We start from the raw sequence: 23,825 nt of genomic DNA on the forward strand, positions 1-23,825 counted from the left end.
TATGCTTTCTGTCCTCTCGACAAGATCATTAACTTCGCTACCAGGACTCTCTTTGAACTCCCTCACTTCACACCTACTTTCTCTTATCGTCACCAGGTGCGATAGCTGAGGATGCAATACAGGGCCAGATTTAAATTGTTCTCCTGGTTCACAAATCTATTCACGGAATGGACCACTGTATCTATCCTGCTCTATCCAACTCTACAAGACTTCTTGTATTCTCGGCTCTGCCTCCGTGACCACCCTTGGAGTTCATCACCCCACCTCTGCTTGCGCTCCATCTCTCTTCTTGCTCCACTTGCATGACATTTTCTTCCCCGGACATCTGATCAACAGTCCACATGGATTTGTTCAAAACCAAACTAAAAGCCTAGCACCCCACCTCTGCATTTCCCTCTTAACCTACCTCTCATCTACCTGCTAGCTAACATTTTTCCTCCCTTGCCTCTAACCTGCCTGTGTGCCTCACATCCTCTGCCTCCATTCCAGCATTTCACCCATCATGGTCACATCCCAAGCACAGCTGGCCGTACCGCCTACCTGCACGTAAAAATGCCCGATGTTGATTGTCCTTAATCTATATGTGGCTACTTCTTTATTGTCCCTGGTGACTGTTCTATTGACTCCCCTGGTAAGAATGTCCCTCAAACTCACCCCATTGTAAGAGCTCACAGCTTCCCAACAGACTTGATTTCTTATCTATTGTACGTTCTTTTGTAATCAAAAGAGCATTGTTCCTCCTTATTTCTAGGGAGTTTTTAAAATGTTAAGCTCCGTCTCTTGGGTAGTGGTAAGAAAGTAAAAAAAAATAAAAATAGGTGCTTAACCTCATAATATAGCACTAATTAGTGTGGGCCAGATTTGTGGAATTTCTTGCACGGTGCAAAGTGACTTTGCACTGGTGCAACGTCACTTTGCACTGTCAACAAACACCCTGAAAAGTGTATTTTTGCAGTGCTAAGTGACTTTGCACCGGTGCAAAGTTGGTCCAAGTTCACTTTGCACGGCAAAAATACACTTTGCACCACTGTGTGAATCAGGGTGCTTGTTGGCAGTGCAAAGTCAAAATGTGGTATTTCCATGGAATGTTGCATGTGGTAATTATGGCAGGCTATTTAATGATACAAGTGATAAAAAAGGCATTATTTCTAAATATCTCCTGTTTTTACCACTACCGCCGTACTGAGGGCCCATGGAATGCATACTATGCTTAGAGTTAGATGTAATGCCTCGTCCAAGTCACACCATTTATATGCAATTGAAGAATCATAAAGTCGGGGCAAGCAGGCCCTCTGGCCTTTTTCTAACCATGTTTCTCATGTTTCGTCCTCAGGATAAACTGGCTTACCACAAAAGGAGCAGTCAGGCCCTTCTGCCTGGCCTTTACCTGGGCTACCTCAAGCTCTGCAGCGCTGTGGATCAGATCCGGGTATTGGTTCCTGACCGGTTACCCAACATCCTCTGCCACACAAGGATCCGCGCCAACCCCAATATTTCCAGGTGCCACTTACCTGTTACATGGATGCTTTTCTGTGAATGTGCTGCTCCATTCAGGACCTCTACTTCCACTGCCTGTCAGTTCCATTCTGGGTCTTAACATAAATATAAAAACATTGATTATGACAAAAAATGTTTTTTTAAAAAAATTGGTTGCCGTTTGCCTGTTTTTTATGGGTGAGTCCGTGATATATCCCCGTTACCAGTCTTTTGTATAGCTGTTTACACCCATCGTAATCCCTACTTATGTTAACCTCTTTTATTTTTTTATTTCAATTATTTACAATACTTTTTAGTGCACAGCAGACCTGTTTCGTGTGATTCTTTTAATTCGTGTATCTCACGATATCCCACCTTCCCCCAACGCCTCTGAGGGATATTTCGACATGACAACAGCTTGTTGACCGTGACCATGACCAACCGCTGTGTGTAATTCACCACCTGTGCCATACACGTTGGGTATTTTCTTTTTGGGCGATGTTTTTGACAGCGTTAATTCTCGATACATTCTGTGCCCGGGGCTTTTTAGAGGGCAGGGCTACATGCTAAATGTGTGCCAGTGTTCCATGTATCCAACAATTAAAATGTAGGATACTATGGAATGCAGGATACTATTAAAATCTAGTCGCTATGGAAACCCAGGGTGCCTGTGAACACTACCGCGCTAGGAGCTCTATTGTGGGTTGTTTTATTGGTGGAATGCAGCATTGCCCATTGCCAGGAAGAGGACCATTTACCCGAGAAGGTGGACCTGGTGCCTTCCTCTCGGGAACTGCCGTTTCTCTTTTTTCACTTTAACATAATACAAACAGTCTAAAATGCCAAGTATTTTATTCAAACATACATTCAAACACACATAATCACCACTACTATTTTAGGACTTACAATTGTTTGAGCACGAGCTCACCAAAAAAACTATACATTTTTTGGGGCGAAGAGAAATGGTGCTTACAGCTTTGAGCTTCTGGGTGTTGCCTCTTAGGCGTGTCGATGGGTGCGCATGTGTGTGTGTTGTTTACTCTCCTTCACTCGTTGTGGTGAAGATACTTATGGAGGCTCTCCTTTACTGTCTTCACTGTTATTGATGAAATGTACACCTTGTTGTTCCAGGCATGGGTTGTCTGGAAAATTGGCGACAGGAGGGAGGGTTTATTGAAGCGGGATGTCTCCATGAGTTACTCAAGACAAAAAAAGCATTGGGCAAACGCTGCATACTTTGCAGGCGCAGGAAGAGTGCATGTATGTGTCTCTTTTTTAATAATCAGGTTCAATAATATTTCTCTGTTCCCTAAAATTACAATAAAAAAAAAATATATATATATATATACATATATATGTGTGTATATATATATATATATATATATATATATATATATATATATATATATATATATATATATATATATATATATATATATATATATAGGTTTTAATACCGCTTGAAATCCTTCAAAATTGTACGTAATGGAAAATAGTTTTCAGGTTCACAGCCTACTGGGGTTATCCTGAGATTAAGGTAAGATATTTTTGGATCTGTACGGCTTCCATTCACTTCTGTCCTTTTCCCAGCCCTGGTCAGGTTGGGCCCGATAGATTCCAAGCAGGATATTGAAATCTCCAAGCCCGTGCATAGTTTTATTTTCATCTGAGTGATTTATACACATCCCGCCCCATGCACTTATTTATGCGGAGCTGCTGTTCCAGGGCACGTGATGGCAGGGTATGGTAGGCGAGCCCCTCTGGAATGTGCACACACTCACTCAAACACACACACGTGCATGTTTGGAAATAACTCATATTTCAGGAGCCTAATCCTGCCATCATCAGTTTCCGACATAGACAGAATTGACGTGGCTCCAGTTTCACCTGCTGCTGCCTTTCCCAAGAGCTCGCTGATCCCTGCGCGCGGGGCTAAATCATGAGCACTACTGCAACATCTTTCTCTGGTATGTCAGCAATTCCAAGTTTTGAGCGTGGTCAGATTGCTGTCTCCGCCACTTTCTCTTTGCAAGCTTAACGTTCTTTTGTTCCGTTCCATGGGTGGAAACTCCTTCCGCGTGGGCACCACAGTGTGTACACATTGTGACCCCGGGAAGGAAGCGGCTTTGCAAGGTATGGTCTGAAAAGGGTCTTCAAATGCTGAGGCAGTCTTAATCTTCCAGCCGGTGGGCACCCACTCCACCACCTTTCACAGGGCCTGGGGCCCCGGCGACACGGGTGTGCCGATGGCCGGGCACCTGACGGGGAACCGGAGTCAGACTTACACACTCCCCTCTCACTTCCTCGAACGCTTTAACACTTTCCTAAAATCTGGCTACAAGTAACCCTCAGGAAACACAATTCCCTGCGCAGGGCCATCTTACTGCTAATTTCTGTTTCATTGTTACCATATTTCTCTAGTACAACATTTCCGTCACTTGGCCTTGATGGGTCTTACTCTCTTTTGAGGGCCAAAATGTTGAAAAGCAGCCGCTTTTTATAGTGAATTCTTTCACTACAAAAGAAACAGTTTTCTTTTATCGATATAAGAGCATGTCATAAAGCAATAAGTGTTTCTCTTCCAGACAATGCAGGTCTTTAACAAGGAATTCCAAGTCCTTCTCAGTTCATAAGGAAAAGTTGTGTGGGCAAAGGAAATGTAGCGGAATATCATTGTGCCAAACCAGCTTAAAAGCCACAAAATGGGACGTTCCAAGCAAAGAAATATTCCCAAGATAACACTGCGCCACCCACTCCCTCCGCGCCCCTCATCAACTACCAGAACCAAGTTTGTCTAATTTGATTGTCGATGAGGGAAAGCAAGAAAACATGCTGTTTACATTCTGAAATGTTCCTTCTTTTTTGTTATGTTGTGCCCATGGCGACTCGAGAAATTGTGATTTTTACCAATACCCCAGGGCAAGCAAATACAAAGTATGAAAATTAGGGGTTTAGCACCTCAAGGTTCCTTGAGTCCTGTCACTTACCCGTGACAACACAATTACACATTAGTTATTGTTACAGAAAAGCCTAAATACACACAGTTCCTTTAAAATCAATAATTTGCAAAACAAGGGAAAACACAATCACAAGAAATATTAAACCCGTACACAGGGAAATCTTATTTCTCACTTCCTCATTCAGGCCTGACTAGGTTGGTGTGGGTCAGGGTTGTCAAACGCCAGCCTCGAGGGCCGGAAACATGTCAGGTTTTCAGGTTACCCCTACTTAATAATCATGAGATAAATTTGCATACAATGATTCTAAATGTGTGCACATTTTTTCTCATGAATATTAATAAAGGATATCCTGAAAACCCATCAGGATTCCAGCCCTTGAGGCCTGGAGTTGGAGGAACCTGGTGTGGGCGAACAAGGGAATGGATCAGCTGTTTCCAGAGAAAAACCCTAGATTATTCCTATGTTTGTCCATGCTTCACCCCTACTCGCCACCCCTTTGTTGGTTATAAGGTCCACATTACCATTTTGCCTCAAATCTTACTCGAGCGCATCTGTACTATTTATCCTACATTAATCATTCAAATGATTTGCAAATAAACTATTTAATGTAGATTCTGTCTCCTTTATTGGCCTGAATTAAACAATTAAAATATTATATTATACATTAATAAATATTATACAAATCTGTATTATGAGATACCTGGCCACCACCCAGGTTAAAGGTCACTAGCCCAAGGCTGGGCCAAAGGTCGATTATCTTTTGATAGTTACCTGTTGAATATTAAATAATGCTCTGATTACTTACTGGTAATCTTCTTTGCTTCTGATTCTTATCTATCTCATCACAGTACTGACTTGTGAATGTGAACCGCCGTATAACAACCCTTCATGAAAAAAAAACACTGGACTGGTAGCAAGCCCCTCAGGACTCTGGGTGCTGCTCAGTGCCCAGGTCAGCACTCCAGCAAGGATCTGGCCAGGGAGGAATGCGTGCACGCAGTGCCTGCTACTATACAGAACGGTCTGGTGGCAGCTAGGATGCGAAATCTCGACTGGCTCCTTCTTCCTCCTGCGAGAGGGAATCTCTCTGCAGCTCGACAAAGCAAACATCTTGACCCCTCGGCGGTGTTGATCATATAGAGCCGCAGATACCCTATCCACGCGCCTTGCGGCTTTGTCCCACAATCAGCAGACCCACAGGAATAAGCCTGTAAACTCTATTTGTATGGCCAGGGCCGTCCACGAGGTCTGGCGAGCTGATGCTATTGCACCTCTGAAACACCTGCGTCACACCACCTCTTTTTCCAGTAACTGGAAGACAGATTCTTTCACACCAGAACCACTCTTCCATACTGAACAAAAGATATTCCTGGTGACTATTGCCCAGTCCTTAAGCCTCCTCGGAATTTATTTAGCAACTAAAGTTACGACGACAGGAGGTTAGGGACGAAGCGACAAGAGTCGACAGGGCAAGTAAATTGTCTACCGATACCGAAAGCAGGCAAGTATGTGGCAGGTCAGGGATGACCACATGTGCAGTTCTGTGGTCCTAACCATAATAATGGCTCTCACACTTAGCTTGAATTATGTTGCCATTGCATATCACCCGAAAACAGGAAGGGCTTTTAGGGATAAAGAGCATAGCTTCCTGTATTAATTAATTAAATCATCTTTTATAATGCGCTTAACACCAGAGACCATTCTATAAGCCTGGAGACCAGTCTCTGACCAGTCTGTAAATGCGGGACAGGGATTCAAACCTGTGTTGCTCTGCATTATCTTGCTTCCAAGACAAACATGTTGCCTCTCAGCTATGCTCCTCTCCCTGCATTATCTATGGAGATGCAATTCCAAGCCCAGGTGCATGTATCCATTGAACCAAGCTACGCCTACCAATGCATATTATGTGCATACACACATACATACAAATATACATGGAAACAAGAACTTCTGGGCACATTGGAGCTTACAAGAGGTAATATAGCCCCTGAGACAAGAGCTAAAGATGCCCCCCCAGGCATTAAATATTTAAATAAATAAATAGCAGATAAACAAGGGAGCGTGAGCCTCATAATATGGGGAGAGATTGAGTGGCTGATGACCGGGTATGAGAAGGGGTATGTGGGACAGATACCCGGAACAATACAAAGTGCAAATTTAGGACAAATACGTGTCAGAGAGTAGGCACTCTAGCCAGGTAAGCATGAGCTGTGACCTCAAAATATTATTTGCTACTGTGGTGGGTAAAAGGGAGGGAAGATTCCGGATAGCAGTGAGGGTAGGTGTAAGTAGTAAGGCTGGAGAGGTGTGTTAATAAAATAGCTAAGAAGTGAGGAGGTAAGCATTCCATTTGCTTTTGAAGTCATCGATGTTGACCATGTTTTGAATTGCTGAGTGGAGGGAGTTCTAATTAAGCAGAGCAAGAAGAGTGAAAGAGCAGAGTTGAGAGGAAGCACAAGGATGCGGAGCTGCCACAGGGGTGGTGTTGGAGACAGAGCAAAGGCTGTGAGAGTTTGGAGGGGTTGAGCGAAAAGGATAGATACAGTGATGGCTTACCGTGCATGGATCTATGCACTAGAACAATACATTTGAATTTGACCCTGTTTTCCATAGTTAGCCAGCCAGCCTGCTGGCGATAGGAGGAAGTAGGGGTGAAGACGAGGGATGTCAAAGAGAGTCCTGGTAGCAAAATTAATAAACTTGTTAAGGGGACAGAATACATAGTTTGAAAGACCAGAGATTAGTCCAGTTTAGAGAAGACAAGAGTGATTAGGAGATGTTTGGCAGTTTAAAAGGGAAGGAGGTGCCTGATTTTCCTGATGTTTAGGAGGTTGAGGTGAGCCACCATTGCAGTTTTAGAGATAAAGGTATAGAATATGTGTGAAGGATCCTAGATGACACCAAGGTTTCTATCTGGAGAAACGTAGGGAAGACTGTCTGGTGGGACATGGGTAGGCACGAGATGAGATGAGAAAGAGGATTTGACAGGACAGAAAATCACCTCTGTTTGGAGGAGTTCAGCATAAGACAGTTTAAGGCCATCCAGTATTTAATAGCAGAGAAACAGACAGAGATTTTGGTAGATATGTCAGTGGAGAGTTCAGGAAAGGAGAAAACGATGTGTGTGTCTCCTGCAAAGAGTTGGTACGAGAACCCAAAGGAGGAGATAAGGGCCCTGAGAGCAGAAGTGTACACTGTGCACAGAAGGGGTCCCAAGACAGAGCCTTGAGGAATACTAACCGGAATAGGAGTGAGTTCAGAGGTGTTGTTGTTCCAGGAAACAGAGATTTGATGAAGGACTTGATCAGGCAAGTGCTTGATCATGAATCCCGAGCAGAGATTACAAGTGAGTTCTCATTTCTGTGGCAGAGCGAAACGATGCTGACCAGCCAAGCAGGGGACTTCTGCCATCTTCAGGCAGGCAGTCTGCTACCCACTGCTACAGATGCATCGAATTCAGGGGGCAGGACTCAGAATCTAGAGTCTGAGTGTATGGTTGTCTTTGCAGATCTTCCTGTAACCTAGTCCTAGCTGGAGGCAGTAACCCGATGTGGAATTGCTTAGCGAGGCCGGCGATGAGTCAGAGAGGTCTATGGGGAATACCATAGCTGCTGGCCTGTGACTGACTATGAACAAACAAGTGTACAACTTCCCATTAAAGATGGCCAATCAGAATCTCCTGTAGCAACAAACAGTAACCCAGTATACATATCGTATTAGGGAATCCTCAGACAACTTTGCAGAGAGGATGAAACAACGAGGCTGGCATGGGTGAATTGAGAGCAATGTTTTATTGGAACTAACACACAGGAACCATGCAGCATACTCAGCAATCACATGCCTGAGGTGCCTTTGCTGTCTGACTGCTATGGCACCATATCATTAAGCAAAGCCATTAATAAGGCCATGCATGCCATGTACACTTTTGCCATGCGGGCTGTGCTTATCTCAGATGCACCCAAAAGTATCACGTGAGAGTGTGGAGGAGGGCCTCAGCGACCATTGTCCCCCTTCCATCACTTAAGTGCTTTTCAAGGTATCCCAGAGTAAGTGGCAGAAGGCAATTATTATGCACTGCTCCCTCATTCTAGCGCTACTGTGGGTCCCATTTCTACCAGCGCTATAGTACTCTGATGTGCCTCAATCCCTGGCCTTCACCAGCTGCAGGCTTAGAGGGAGTAATCAGTGTCGACACTTGTAGGTCTGGGTCTTCCCTGATGCTCTACCTGCATGGAGGCAGATGTGCCCTACAGACACACCAGCCGGCATCACCTTGCCCTCCTATGCCCATGCCCAGCATGGACTGACAGAGGAAACAATGCATCAGTGGAGATCTTTAAAGACCAGAAATGAGGTCAAACTACGGGAAGATCAGGAGGTCTACCCTACACGGCTCTCTGGAAGAACATACAATAAAACTGGAAAATGCTGGATAAAGTTTATGCCACCCTAGGCGAGGGGGGAAGAGGTATATATGTATAAAAAAGGGAATTTTGGGAATGATTTGTGATGGGAAGTGGATCACCTTCACAAGTCAGTTCTGTAATGAGGGAGAGGGAAGTGGGAGTGATGCTAAGAGTACATTCATGGCGCTAAGGCCAAATTCCCGGTGCTATGTTCACTTTTCCTGGTTTCGAGGGTAGATCTGGAAGTGGGAGCCTTTGGCTCCTTAAATTGAGAGTAAATTGATACACATTCTAAAACATATCTTTTTGTAGTCCATACCGCATTGCATTTAGTGATTCATTCAGATTGAAAGATGCATTTTTACCTTAAAGTTCCTCTTTGCACTAGGCAGTAATAATAGTAGAGGCCCTTCCTGTGCAATGCTCCCCTGGCAATACTGAACCAAGGTATCTGTAGAGCTGTGTGAGGAGATAGGGGGAAGGCTTCTATGTGTAGTTGTCTCCTTTTTTTGGGAGTACTTTGGGATTACTTTTACTTTCTTGATTTTTGTTGGGATTATTTTCCTGAAGGGTGGTGTATACGTGGACTTTACCCCCTTTTTCTGTAGGGTTGATGAGAGCGATTCACACCCGCTACAGCTTGTCTACTCCTTCTCGGAACTGTCACTGTTATTAAGCTAGTTTCTGTCTTCAAACACCTTCCACTGCACCCACCGAACCAGGGAGTCAGACTGCATCACAGGGTTAGAATGTTCATTCTTCATTCCAGAAACCAAAGAGTAAGCGTGCCCAAGTCAGAGTCCTACCCCCCAAGATCCCTCTTCTCATGTAGCCATGCTCTTCATGGTCCCTTCTTACCCTGTCAAAGACTCCATACAGGCTCTTGGTTGCGTCTTGTGGTTGGATGCCTGCTTGGCAGGGTGGCTGCGATGTGGTCTGTGGAGGCATATCAGAAGTGTAACTGCAGTTTAGAAAAAGAAAGAGGACTAGCAGATCCCTCTCAAACTCCACACCACGGCCGCCCTCCGGAAAAGGGCAAACCCTGCAATGCTTGCCAGGAGTCAGAAACAGAGGACGTAACAGCGGTTAACGCCCACTCCTGCAACACTGCTGCAAGTGGACCAACACACTTTCCAGTGTGATAATGATGTGTTAAAGCCCACAACGGCAAGATCTATCTGGTATTAATTGCCCATGCCTGAGGCATACCTGGGGGTGCATAAGGATGGTACGGCATGGTTAGCCCCATACACCCCTCGGCCATAGGCTGTTATGCTGTATGAGGCCTCTCTGCACCGTTTCAATTTTTTCTGTACCCAAAAAATAACAAGACAAGGATGTGGTCAGAACTGAATTAAAATAAAACCAGACGTGTTGCTGTGATCTAGGACATGCACTACATTGGTGGTTAATGCACGCCCTGCCCCATTGAGTTAAATGCACAAGCTAACAATGCAAATTGATAGCATGCACTTACAATGGCAATACATCAGCCTCTTCCACAGATTCAGTTCAATAACGCTGTGCCTCTCCCATCCAGTCTTATGCTTTGTTCTATTGAAGGTTGAATCCAGGAGGCCAGAGCAACTGAGTGCAGCGAAGGAGCCCGAACCAAACGTGGGGTGTTTGGATGGTTCTACCCCTGCGTAGAAAATGGGGACAAAAGTCACCCACTTTGCAAGCAATTGTGTATGGTGGCACATCAAAAAACCCAATAGGTGCAGGTCATCAACAGTGTACGGTGCCATCTTCCAACATATTTTCGTTATGTCTTTCCCACAGCGCACGCCATTGTATAAAACATATTTATGCTGGCGTTGCCCATAAATGTCCATGCAGGCTTCACCACTGTATACCAGTATTATGATATTAGATGCAATGCGACAGAAAGAAAGTATATCCAGACTCGCTATACAAAGATAGGCCAGTGTGCCCAGTAAACACACTTATGTTTGCTTTTACCCTTAATGCAAATTATAAAAATGCCATGCCGCGCAAAGCATATGTGTCTAGACTGGAGCCAGCTTTGCAAGTAAGTCTAGCCACAGAATAACACTCATCATTGTTGCTTTACCCTTGATGTCAAGTAAAAATTAACAAATGCCATGCCACAGTGAGAAAGTATATGGACACTGACACTAGAAGTGCCAGTCTGCATATCAGTTTTTTATGTTACATTGCATTTTCTCTTGCCATCAATAGTAAAGCAAACATGATAGTGTTATTACCTGAATAGACTGACCTACTATTTTTACTCAGCATGAAAATGTCATGCTTGGCGTACAGTATTTTCCCTTCCTGTTTCCAACTCCTCCTGCAAAACCTTTGGAAAACCTATGTTGCATGGCACAAACTGCTTTACGCTTTACATTAACGGCTTTCCAAGCTACTCCACCACATTGAAAATACCCCTGTAAGCAGCAACGATGCTGTGAAAAACAGAATGGCGTTAAAACACTGCCCACGACATCACCTGCTATGTAAATAACTCTATTTGGTCTGCAAATTGTGAACAATCTATCAATGCACTAAAAAATTGCTTTTTTCATGTTAGGCTGTATCAACTATGTCTCCTAGCCTGACCTCCTGTTGCTTTCTCTTTGTAGTCTACTAAATCTCTTGCCATGTTGTAGAATCTCATATCCGCCTGGATCGCATCCATCTGTCTTTTTTGTGAAGGCTAAAAAGTTTGTAATAAATTGTAATAAAAACATTTTTAAAGATGAAAAAAAGAAGGTTACACTGCACAAATGATGTCAATATTGTGAAGTGGAATCTAGAGACACTAAGATGTACCTATTTTAATACAAAGCATCTGAGCCTTCCTCTGCAAGCCATTTTTAATGATGTTCCGGGTGTTATTGAGCCAAATGTCTCCCATTTTCTACAGAGAGGAATGGGAATGGCTGCAAACCCTAGCCCGTACGGAGGATCCCACGCTAGCGGAACGTGCTTCCGGAAGCTGTCAGAATCTCATGCTTCAGGAGCTGAGCGCAGCAGTAAAGGAACTTATGAATTTGATGAACATTCCACTTCAAGAGGTAAGAAGGCGAGCTCAGTGTGGGTGTATTTATAACTGTAATGACAGAGCACCAGAACAAGTGACATTAGAAATTCTGTGATTGCTTCTTCTCCAGCATTGCAAACAGAGGGTAGTGCCGCATTGGTTCCGTTCTACCTGGAAAGGTGCTATTCAGATCTGCAGGCACCCAATAATCGCTTGCTTTTTAGGTTGATCAGTAACCTGTATCACCAGGTAGAAGTTATCAGAACCAAATATTTATGTAGGTATTATGGTGGTTTAAGATATTAGTATGACCCCCATGGTTCTAAGGATACACAAACAGCTGATCAGACATTCTGCATCATAGTCCCTAATATGATGTGATTGTGACCCTCCCCCAAAACAGGTACCTTAGTTCCACCTTTAAGAACAAAGTTTTAACTTCACCTCCACCAACCCTGCCCGGGGCCTGGTGTAAATGGAACACCCTCCAACAGTTCCTTGTGTAACCTTCATAGTAGTTAGTACCAGAGGTCAGAAGATAGTCAACCGGATAAGTGGCGAAGTAATAGAACTGAAGACTCAGTGTAATTATGGTAACCTTTAGGTAATCATGGCATTACCCCTTCAACTCTCTTCCATGTCACATTTCTCAAGATATAAGAATATAGTATCCAATATGCAGGTTCACTCAAGAAACAGGAACGACGTAGAGCACAACACCAACATTAATCACAACCAAATCAGGTACATTATTTAGGCAAGTGCAGAGGCAGGTTAGTAAAACCACACAAACCAAAGGAGGGGTCCATGTACAGCTGATAGCAGTCAATAAAAATGTTGGGAGAAGATCACCTAGTAGCCCTGCTTAGATCAAGATGAGGCCCCATCTGCCCCTTTCATGGTGAAAGAAGTGTCCGCAGCCCGTTTGAGTGATCCAAGCAAGGAGGGCGGGGGGGGGGGAAGAACCAAAGCCTTTCCTTAAGTCAATGAATTAGCCCAATTTCGTTTATTTATTTGTAGTTTAGTTTATTTATTTGTATGGCGCCCCAAGCCGGTGGGCATCTGGGTGCATTTCTTGCATATAAGGTTACAAATGGTAGAGTGACATGAATAAGATTCACACAGAATGCAGGAAACACATTAGAGTGAAGAGGAGATTTACAGAATTTGCAGGAAAGAATTACATAGATGCAGGAATATATTACTTACAAATTACAAAATATACATTTGACTGAGGTAAAATATTTACAGAATTTACTGGCAGAATACATGATTAAGGGAGTACATTTCATGCATGTCTTGTGGCAGGGGACACCTTCCTTCTCTGACGTCCAGGTCCAACATGTACAAAGAGGGCCTTAGATACCCTGAGGGCAGAAGGGCACAAGTGGTAGTCGCTGACAGACCTCTCCATATTAATTGTATTGAACACCACACCAAATTCAGAGACCAGGATAGGAGAAAGGGAAGGAAGCATGATGCCCTGTTTTAGGTGGAAATCAGAACACTTAAGGAACCAAGGAATGTGAGGAACACAGAACTTAATGCTCATGAAGAGGCCAGGGATAGGTATCAATGCAGAAGAGAACTCACAGTTCCCCCATCTGGCAGAGATAATGGCCACAAGGTATACAGCAATGGTTCATAGTATGTTCTAGGGGACACACATAATGCTGCAAAGTGTATATTGACAGATCATTCTTTTCAGGGAGTATGTGCAAATTGGTGATAACTCGATATGTCGTTTTACCATTTTTTTATTGTTGCATAGTCCCTGTTATTCATGACTATGATGGCACCAACTTTTTCTGCCGGTCTCATAATAATCTTAGTGTTCTTAACTAGCTCTTTTATGGCATTCCAGTCTAGAAAAAAGGTAAAATTGATGCCTACGAACCAATGCTGTTTTAAGAAAGTAATGGCAATGTAGACCCTCTAATAGGATATACAATGTTCCCACAATAAGGGTTGTAGCTTATCCTGAAGAAGACAACCTAAGTACAGAATGTCTCTGAAAATGGCCGACACCAGAAAAGAATAGGGATACCTCATAGCTTTTGAGATACCTTAAGCAAAAAAGATTCCTGTTTAAAAGAAAAAAGTGTTGTGTTTCAATAAATTGATTTTTGTTTTCTCTTTTGAGGGTCATAGGGGTAGGGAGAATGGAAAGAGTTTCCATCCTTTCCCTCTGATTAGAATTTTAACATATTATTTCTGAGCCAATTGTTATTCATAAGACAACGGTTTGTGGTTGGTCGATAAATCACTCTTATGCAAAACACGAGTCTAGAATTGGTGATGATACATTTTTCTTCTCTATCCACTTTCTTAGATAGGCAGCACATTACCTTACACGCGGGATTTATACACTATCTAAGGGCGAGATTAGTTTTTCTATAGGGCAAGAGTGATGAAGGTGCAGAACATTAGAAGTGATTCTTTCGTTTATGTGACATAAGATGCTGGGGATTTGAAAGAATCACCCAAGTAGCCTCTTTGGTGGTATTGTTAAACCTTATGAGGGGATATGAGATAAATACTTTGGCTGACTTGTCTTAATCATTACCTCTCTGTCATTTGGACTATGAGAAGGAATAGAATGTGTTGCATAGTGCCAGGATCCGGGCAAATTGAGCCACTAGGTAATATAGTTCCATATTTTAAGTTACTAATTCTAGGGTTTGCTCTTCCCCGGATAAAATTAGAGATCTTTGAACTAAATGTGGGCCACCTGGGTCTGTTGGTGATCAGAGGTAACACAGGTAAAAATGCACAGTATTTTGGGTGTTATCATTTTCACACACTGAATCCTTCCCCAGTTTGAAGTGTGAATTTCAACACTTTTTTCTTTTTAAATAAAAAATGTTTTTCTGACTTGTAACCAGTTGTCAGCAATTCTTTTTTGTTATCCTTGTACAATTAGAAATTATATATGCCTAAGAACAGATGGACAGCACACAAGCAACCACATTCTTTGGTTATTTATCTAACTGAGGGACACTGAACAGGAATTTCCAGTGGGTGCAGTGCAGCGTTTGCAGCAATATCAATTATCAAGCAAGCGCCACACAAATACAAATTATATTCATGCATATATTAACAACATCTAGAGATAGAATGAAAGTGGGTTCTTTCTTATGTTGTTCATGCTAGATAGCATGCAGGAGCAGTCGTTAGATTGTTATTAGCCAGTCTAGCGGAGAGAAAGCGTGTCTGCGTGTTGTGAATCAGTGAGGGGATTGTTTTCTATAATCTCTGAGTTAGTATTTTTGGCATATAGATTGATCAGTGAGTACAATCTCTACTTTCCTTGGGAATTACGGTTCTGAAGGCTTGGTTTAATTCCGATAAAATTGAACATTCCTGTGCAGCTTTCTTGAATACGGCAGAGAGAATGGGTGTCACTGTAGATTTGCAAATGTATTATAATTCAGCGGGTAGCTTGTGTATCCCTCTGGCTTTCCCCATGGCAATGACCAAATTGCTTCTCCAATTTCTTTGACAAAGATGTCTCGCCCCCCACCACCCCTTGGTCTCTCTTGATATCCTGGAGAGGTTTAACGGAGCTAGGAATTCAACTTGGCTGTTTCGCCTCTTGGAATATGTTTTCGTGGAGTACAATGTTTGATACAAAGTTACATAAATTGTTGTTCATCAATAAGGGGGCTGCAATTGAGAGGTCTTCACCACTAAGCAATAGTATTTTCCCATCTTCCGATCTGCCTTTGCCTTAGGCAAAATAGGACACTTTCTGCCGATTTAGTGTGAAACTCATTGAGATCATTTTTAGATTGTATTATCTTATAGAGTGTAGGGCTTGTTGGACTTTTAATGTATTCCTGAGCTAATAATTAGATATGTCTAGTGACACTAATCGCTATTGTGTTATTCACTTTTCCTGTGACGCATCTTATCTCACCTTACCCTTGATCAATGCTTTCCTGGGCGGCACCCAAACTGTTCCCATGGAATCTACCGAGTCCAAATTTGTGATATTTTTGCTGACAAGGGTCCCAAAAAAACAAAATGGAGTTAACAGTAACGTTTTTTTCCATTGAATTTCAAGGGTTTGGTTATGCCACATCTTCTGTGGGGCCCAATGGCCATGGCCTTTGGCCCATGTCGATGCTGCCCTAATTATTAAAACAGATGGATGATCAATGGCCATGGCCTTTCGGCATCCTAAATCTGTTTTAACTGATGTTTTGTCATTGACTTTAAAGAGTTTTATTATGCTATATTTTCTCCAGAGCCCAAGAAGGACAGAGGCCCAAATTATTAAAAATGATGGCGGGCCACTGGCATACACCCAAGGCGATCCCCCTCTGCCAAGTAACTAACAATATCCCATCAGCCATGGTCTTTGGCTTTGGCGCTGGGCAGTGGTAATGACCTTCAGCTGTGGCACTGGTCATGTTGCCCTAATAATTAAAAAAGACTGAGGCCCAACCCCCTGCCTAATAACTAACCAGATCACTCCATCTGTGACCTTTGGCAGTGACCCAAGGTAGCTTTATCCCCTCTCCTCTCATTTCCACAGTTGTTTCTCCAGGGAAATTCTTGTGGTCACCCCTGTGCTGCTGGCCATTACTGTGGTACATATTACCAGTGATGTATTCCTTTGGTAATGCATACATTTTGGATTACTGTAGTAATAGAAAAAAAGGTTGACAATTTAAACGTCTTTCTCATCACCACTACAACTGTACATGTTCATCCCTCCTCCTTTCTAGCCCCCCCTTTGTGTAAACCCTGTAAATCTTCCCTCACACTTCCCTATTACCATCATCATCAGAACTTTATTTTGATGTAATGGAAAATGTCATAGAAGTATACAACCATAAATTCGATATAACAGAAACAGTGGCACACATGGGCTCCTCCGTACTGAGAAATGACGTAACAATATAAAACATCATCAATACATTAGACTCCAGACACTAACACACAGTTTCCCTTTCCAGCTTCCCAAACAGAGAAAATCAACACCAATGTATAGTATCTTTAAACTAAAATGCAAAGAGGAAAGTATAAAAAAAGAAAATCTGCAATGTAATTCAACATCTTCACTGGCTAACAGATGAAAGGACATTCATCCTTACCTGTGGGGCTTGTTGATAAAATAATTAAAAGTCCAACCAACATAGGGTGTCTCTGCTCTTAGTAAATAGAGCAAAGCATTAGTGTAATAGTGTATGCCAGAGGAACGTAATATAGGGAGGAAGTACTTATTTCTTATCCCTGAGTAAGCCGAACAAAATATGACAAAGTGCAGTAAATTGTCTAGAGCAGCACCACACGACTCGCATTTTGTCAATCCACCTAAATGTACTCATTACCCCCATTACCCTACTTTCACCCGCCAGTTTGAGTGACATATTTTTTTCGAGCGCATCCTGCAACATTTCTGCGTCAATCCTACTGAAATTCAGTGTGATCCCCCCAGTAAGATAAAACCATTCAGGTACAAACAGGGTCCGCAGCCAACCCCAAACACTCTCACTTTATACGTCGTCCTCTTTACCCCTTCCCACCTCTTTCCTGATATAAAACACCCCTTTTCCTCCTCCAAATATAATTTTGAGCACTTTTCTTTCTTGGCTCTCCTCATGATGACCACAGGAATTGCTCGAATCAAGCAAATGGCAGGTTTTCATTTCTGAAAAGTCTTTGTGATGTAATGTGGCAATAAGCCACGAGACTGCGGGCCAATACCGCCCCAGGTAATGCCCCCGGGGCCGTAGTTATAGGCCTGAGCACGCGAGGGCCTTAACGAAGCCCGGGGGGCATTACCGCGGGTGGTATTGGCCCGCAGTCGAGGGGCTTATTGCCATTAGTACCCCGGCCCATTAGACCGGGGCACTAATTGCTTTTTTTTCTAATCCAAAACACGTTTCGGAACAGAAAAAAATAATCAATAAATAAAATGTAAAAAAAAATGGCCGCCGGGAAAGGGAAAACGTAGTCTGTTTTCCCTTTCCATGGCAGCCATCAGGAGCGGGCGCGCTGGGAGCACTCTGTTCCCAGTGCATCCGCGCCTGAGAAAAGAAGAAAAAAGAAGGTAAATGGGGTGAGGAAGGAAGAAAAAGAAAAAAAACATACCGCGGTCTCCGGCAGGGGAAGATGGAAGTCTCCAGCCATGTGGAGGCTTGGAAAGGGGACGGCCCCGCTCCGAGTCTCCACATGGCTGGAGGTTTCCATCGTCCCCGCCGGAGACTGTGGGATAGAAGGTAAGTGGGGTGGAGTGGGAGGAGGGAGGAGGAAAGGGGAAAAGAAAAAATGTCTTAACTGAGTCCCCGGCGGGGGACAAGGGAAGCCTCCTGCCATGGGGAGGATCGGAACAGGGATTGCCCCCTTTCATGCCTCCTCATTGGCTGAGGGGCTGCCACGCCTCTCGCCGGGAACAGAGTACCCGACACGCACGGCGTAAAAGGGAATACCGTGTGGTATGGCTCGCAAATGAGCCATTCACCATGCTGTATTCCCGTTGCGCCACGCGTGCCGGGTACTAATGCACCGTACAAGATACAGAAAAGTATTTGGAGATTATTTGGTGACCAGGGGGAGCACCTTATCCATCTAAATATTTAAAAGGTATTGGACAGATTTGCACCAAATAAAAACAAATGCACATCTGCAATGCTTTGTGCCCAACTTATTTCTCATTTGGTGCAAAGCCATCCATCAGCTCAATGGGAGCACCTTTTTCTCTACCATAAAAATGAATGGGAGCGCGCCCCAACAGTTTGTTTAAAATAACTTCAGAACCATTTAACACATTTTCCACAAGTTTTTTAGTTTGGGGGGCCAATACCAAACTAACCTATTTATGGGAAAATGTCATTCATTTCCATCCAGTGAGTCAAAAGTTACCAGCAATCGAATTTTGGGAAAAAGGCACTGCAGATTGGTTTTAACTTAACTATAGGGCAGCAACCCTAATATACCTTGAAAAGCATTCACAATAGTGCTCAAAGATTAATTCAAAAAGCTTTGCCCTCAAGATGGAGTCTCTACATGAAGGAAATTGCAACCAGAGTTCCTTCCTTTATGTTTTACTTCCTTGGGATGTAGGACGCCTCTAAAGAGAAAAGGCAACCTTTGTCCTAAATATACAAACTATGTCAGAACTCCAATAGGGCAGGGAAAGCAGGTTCCCCATTTCCATGCTGACATACGTCTTTGCTTCAAAAAATTTCGTACCGAGACAGCCTGTCCCTGCAGATGAGGCGTGAAGGTCAAAAGTGCCTGAAGAATAGTTGGAAGCCCCCACAAGTTGGAGCATCTGGCAGCGTCCATTGGAGGCCAGAGGTGCTCGGCTCTGGAGGAACAAATGGTTGTGTTGCAAACACCCAAGATGATATCAGTGCTCAGTACCAATTGCGGTAGAGGATTCTGCACCAAAGCACTTGATATCTTCTACTCCAGCATCCTCCACGGCAGAGCCTGGCTGTTCTGATGTGATACTGGAATAGACATCTCATGACCAGATCCCACTTAGAGAAGAAGTTGAGCCAGTCCCAGGTGGGACTTCAGAATGTTCAGGATCCATGAACCTTGAGCATCACGCAGAGCCGCGGAGTGTCTGTAAAAGCCAATATGAAAGAGGGGCCTTCACTAAACCAGTTATCCAGATGGGGATGGATAACAACACCCACATCATGTAGAGGAGTCAATCGAGGAGCAACAAGAATTGGAAAAACATTATAGGCATATTTTAAGCCAAAGGGATGATGTAGAATTGAAAATAACCGCCTGTGTTTGCAAACTGAGGAAACTACTGGTAGGGTAATGAGAGGCATGGAATAGGCAGCTTGTAGGTCTAATGGGATTACTTGATCTCTATGTTGCTATTAACCCATGGAATGTTTTTCATGTAGACTCTTCTGTTATAGGGCAGAAATACCTTTGTTACCAAGAACAGGATGTGGGCACTTGGATGATGCTTGCCTTCACAAGCAGTTCCTGAATCATGGACTGACGTTCCTGCAGATTGATGGGATGCTGTTGTCATGGTGTCATGCAGAATCCTGAGTCCTGAGATAAACAAAAAAAGCTCTACCTTGTTTATCCGTCTGAGATCACATTTAGGTCTGTTGGTTTTTGACATCTCTTATCCAAACACTGGCAAAGGGATGAAGTCTGCACACAAATGGGAGAGTCAAGAGAGACCAAAGACGCCAGGGCTAGTCAGGAGTGTGGAGTAAGACAGTTGTAGAGTTGCTGTACCTCTTACCTTACCCTGTAGTTCTACCACTGGAGTGAAGATGGCATTTAGGGTAGACAGTAGTCAGGGAGGGAAATCTGTGAACGGGATCCTTCCTGGCAGATTAAGGGATACTAGGGTGGAAAGTGGATAATCAGTTCCTTGCCCTCAGCTGCTCCTTTAACTTATTTTCCCAAATGTGGACTGAATACTTTCAGCACCAGAAAGAAAAATTTTGAGCAACAGGGCCCTCTGAGAAGGTCTCTGATTCCACACTCTCATCCAAGCTGGCTACTGGGTGGCACAACTGGGGAGCCCCTTGGAAAAGGCCATGATGCCATCAAAGACGATGTCCAAGAGAAACAGAATGTGTTTCTCAATGATGACAATATGAATAGAAAAGTCAGAACCATCTTCTACAGCAAATAGAAGAGCTTGGAATTGTCTCAGAAGGGGTTGTTCCTTCCTTACAGCATACGTCAGGGCATGAAGGGAGAAGGTTCTAGATGCAAGAGATCTTTTTAGAAACGTATAAACTTACATGCCGATGGTCTGCTGGAGTTGCCTCCTCCGAGGTCACAGCAGGATAGACACTCCGAGTGGGACGTAGTGAGTTGATCTTGAAAGTATTAGGAAGCTCAGAATTGAAACCCAGTAGAGGGTAAAGGTGGGGATAGTAGAAATGCATGTGTAAATAGGAAGATTAGCCACAGGAGAAGGGATATTCCTCTGGAACATGTTGCAGTACAGGGAATTACAGGACACCTAAAACCAAATTTAGCAGGCGACTGGCTAAACACCTCCCAAAGAACCTGTCGACTTATGCACTTGTCCATAGCCCCCCATGTCCATCTCCTCATCTACTTCAGGCAAGACCTGTACAGCACTGAGGAGAGTTGCTGTGATGCACGGGAGGCTTGGGATAAGTTCAGCTGCAAAGTGTCTGTCTATTACCATATTAACTCCCTTTTCTTCCAATGATGAAGAAAAATAATATGAGGAGCATTTAGTGGTTCAGAGATTATGAGAAACATTATGAGACCAGGCAGTACAGTAGGGGCAACGGGCACAACACCGGGTGTAGCTGAGATTAGAGGTGCAGCAGTAGATGTAGAGACTGAAGCACCATGCCCCCCTGTGGTGTCTAGAATGTTTGTGGTTTATGCCTGCTACTACCCCTCTTGTCCACTGACAAAACAGCAAGTAAGGAAGGGGTCTTACCAGTAGAAATCAGTGGGAAGGTGTCTGCCCTGATGCACACTGCCTTCACTGCAACTCTGCAGCATCAGAAGACATGGCAGAATGTCTGTATCAGCTGCATGGTGATTCCTGACTTCCCGTTTCCACGAGGCCCTGCAATGTCCCTTTCCCTTGGTCGTGACGTCTGTGTTCATCTCAAGCCATCAGGAACAGGTGGGTTCTCCATCCTGGCAGGGAGGTTACCTGAGGGGCAACGTGCTGGCCTGGGTTACATGACGATGCTTGCAAGATGGCTTTGATCTCCAGTCTAGCATAAAGCGTGATATCATTTATTAATGTATCATCTGGGCAAAATGCTTAGTGGCCGGGGTGGGGAAACAAATCTTCAGTTTACAAGAGAGGTCCCTGTACAGCTGTGCCCACTATAAGAAAATGGCAACAGAACGGTGTGCAGCTATGGAGAAATATGTACCTCATGTGTCTTCAAGGTCTGACTGTTGGAAGACAGAGAAACATGTAATCCTGGCAGAAGGTTTCCCTCTTTATTCCTGCCTCTGACAGAGTTGGGTGAGGTTTAAAACATACTTCTCAAACCTGACAAGGAGGTGTTTGTCTCTGAGGAGTACTCAACCCTATATCTTAAGGACTGCAATGAGGAAGAGGGGCAGAGCAGTGATGTGTTTGTGCAACTATCATTCTTGCATAGTTCCAGACAGTTATCATAGTAAAGTGATTAGCATTGCCTTTGTTTGAAATTGGGATAGATGTTATGATTGAAAATTATTTGGTTTAGGATTGTAATATTTTAATGCACTAGTTAAATAAATAAGTAAGTATTGATGCATGCTATGTATCTGTCAATTAAGGGTAAGCATTCTGGGTAGTACTATGCATAGCAGTAAAGCACAATTACTAGTTCTAATTCTACTATGATTAATATGAAGTGTTACGACTACTAGTATACTAATATTTGTAATTGTACCATTGGTATCATTATTACTATTGTTGCTACTGATGCATGCACTATTGCTGATATGCTTCTACTTCTACTAATAATACTACAGGTACAACTAGCAATGCACCAGCTAACATTAGCACGACTAGTAGTAGGCATAGCGGTATTATGATTCACATTGCTACTGCTACTATCATTTGTGTTCCTACTATTATGAGGGCTATTGCTTGTTATGGTGTTGCTACTTCTGGGTTTACTTTCTTTATTTGAATCTGGACTCACTGAGCGTGAGTGGCCACAGGCACTGCCTTCTGAGAACACTGCTGGACAAAATAGTAATCTACTTCGATCTTCGTTGTAAGGCTTTTGTTCCTGGTGGGTTACCAATGAGGACAACCGACAGGGAGCAGTTGAAGATTGCGGGGTGCAGGAACAATATGTGCGGAGCCCCTTTCCCATAAAAAAAATAAAATGACCTATTTGCACCCCAGGGAAACCCCCCCTGTCTCTTCTCTTCATCTACATCAAATGCAATGATGCAGTTCCTTGTTATTGGTGCTGCTACCTTCATGAGGATGGTTATGCAACTGCACATTATTTTATGTCTTAGGAAAACTTCTTTTCAATCATGATTTGTCATGCTGTCTTAGAGTTAGCACTTCGACAGCCATCCCTTAAGTGCTTGCTTGTTGATCACACCCCGTCTCTGAAAGCACCTTGGTTTATTTCTGGAGGCAGAAATTCACAGTACAGTTTAGGTTCCTGTTTAATCTGTGTTTCAGAATGAGATCTGGAGACTATCTCACCTCTTCCACTGGCTGATGGGGCCTTTTGAAGCGTCTTTGCTTCAACGAATATCACACCTTTTTCTTAGGCATTTCTAATGGCACATAGAAGTAGGATGACAACCCGCTAAAATGTAAAAAGAAATTCTTCTGAAAACACCTACAGCCAGGGAGAAACATTATGAATAGCATGCATATAGAGCAGGGCTGCTACAAAACATCTATCTACCTGTGATGCCGCAGTAGTATTCTACTGGCGATAAATGTATGTAAGAAAATTACCCAAATTGCATGGGTTTAACGTCTGCACTGATGGATACATTTGACATCATCTGGAATGAAACTCAGAACCAATTATTACACAGCCAAGTGTGGAAGCATTCATTGATTCTTTCAATTATTTTATATATCCTGCTGAAGGCCAATTTCAAGACTACTAAGCGGCACAGAAGTATATCTTGTACTCCATGTTTTGTTGGCCGAAACACTTGCTATCAATGATATGGTTTTTAAAAGGATGACATGATGACAGTGTATAACATCTGTATAAGGCCGGTTACACAGACACAATTATTCTGCATCAACTGATGGCAAATCTGTAATATTGGTTTTGTAAAAATGAAGTTCTGTATAGATTTCTCATTTATTAATACAATGGAGCTTGTGGCCCGTATTGTTTATATTTTTAAGGCTAAATATTGTTCTTGAAAAATGGTTTTGCACTTACTACCTTCAATTATCGGTATTGTGAACGAGTTGTCAATTTTTATGTTGGTACTAAATAATATGAGACTGTGTTTACATTGTGAAAAGAAAGGGCGGCTTCACGT

The 23,825-nt window shown here is 43.2% G+C and overlaps 1 protein-coding gene across 8 annotated transcripts in view; it reads left to right on the forward strand.

The window, feature by feature from the left end:
- LOC138569187 (ankyrin repeat and fibronectin type-III domain-containing protein 1-like) overlaps nucleotides 1–23,825 on the forward strand; it is a 2,784,778-nt gene that overhangs the window by 2,611,488 nt on the left and 149,465 nt on the right. For all 8 annotated transcript variants that reach the window (XR_011303172.1, XM_069646931.1, XM_069646929.1 and 5 more), the window contains 2 exons: nucleotides 1,334–1,500; nucleotides 11,733–11,883. Coding sequence is in view for 7 of the 8 variants with exons in the window: in XM_069646931.1 (XP_069503032.1) it covers nucleotides 1,334–1,500; nucleotides 11,733–11,883 (318 nt within the window). In the remaining variant the exon portion in view is untranslated. The remainder of the gene's footprint in view (nucleotides 1–1,333; nucleotides 1,501–11,732; nucleotides 11,884–23,825) is intronic.

The sequence above is a fragment of the Ambystoma mexicanum genome, chromosome 2q, assembly GCF_040938575.1.
Source record: "Ambystoma mexicanum isolate Mex_15411 chromosome 2q, UKY_AmexF1_1, whole genome shotgun sequence".
Lineage (NCBI taxonomy): Eukaryota > Metazoa > Chordata > Amphibia > Caudata > Ambystomatidae > Ambystoma > Ambystoma mexicanum.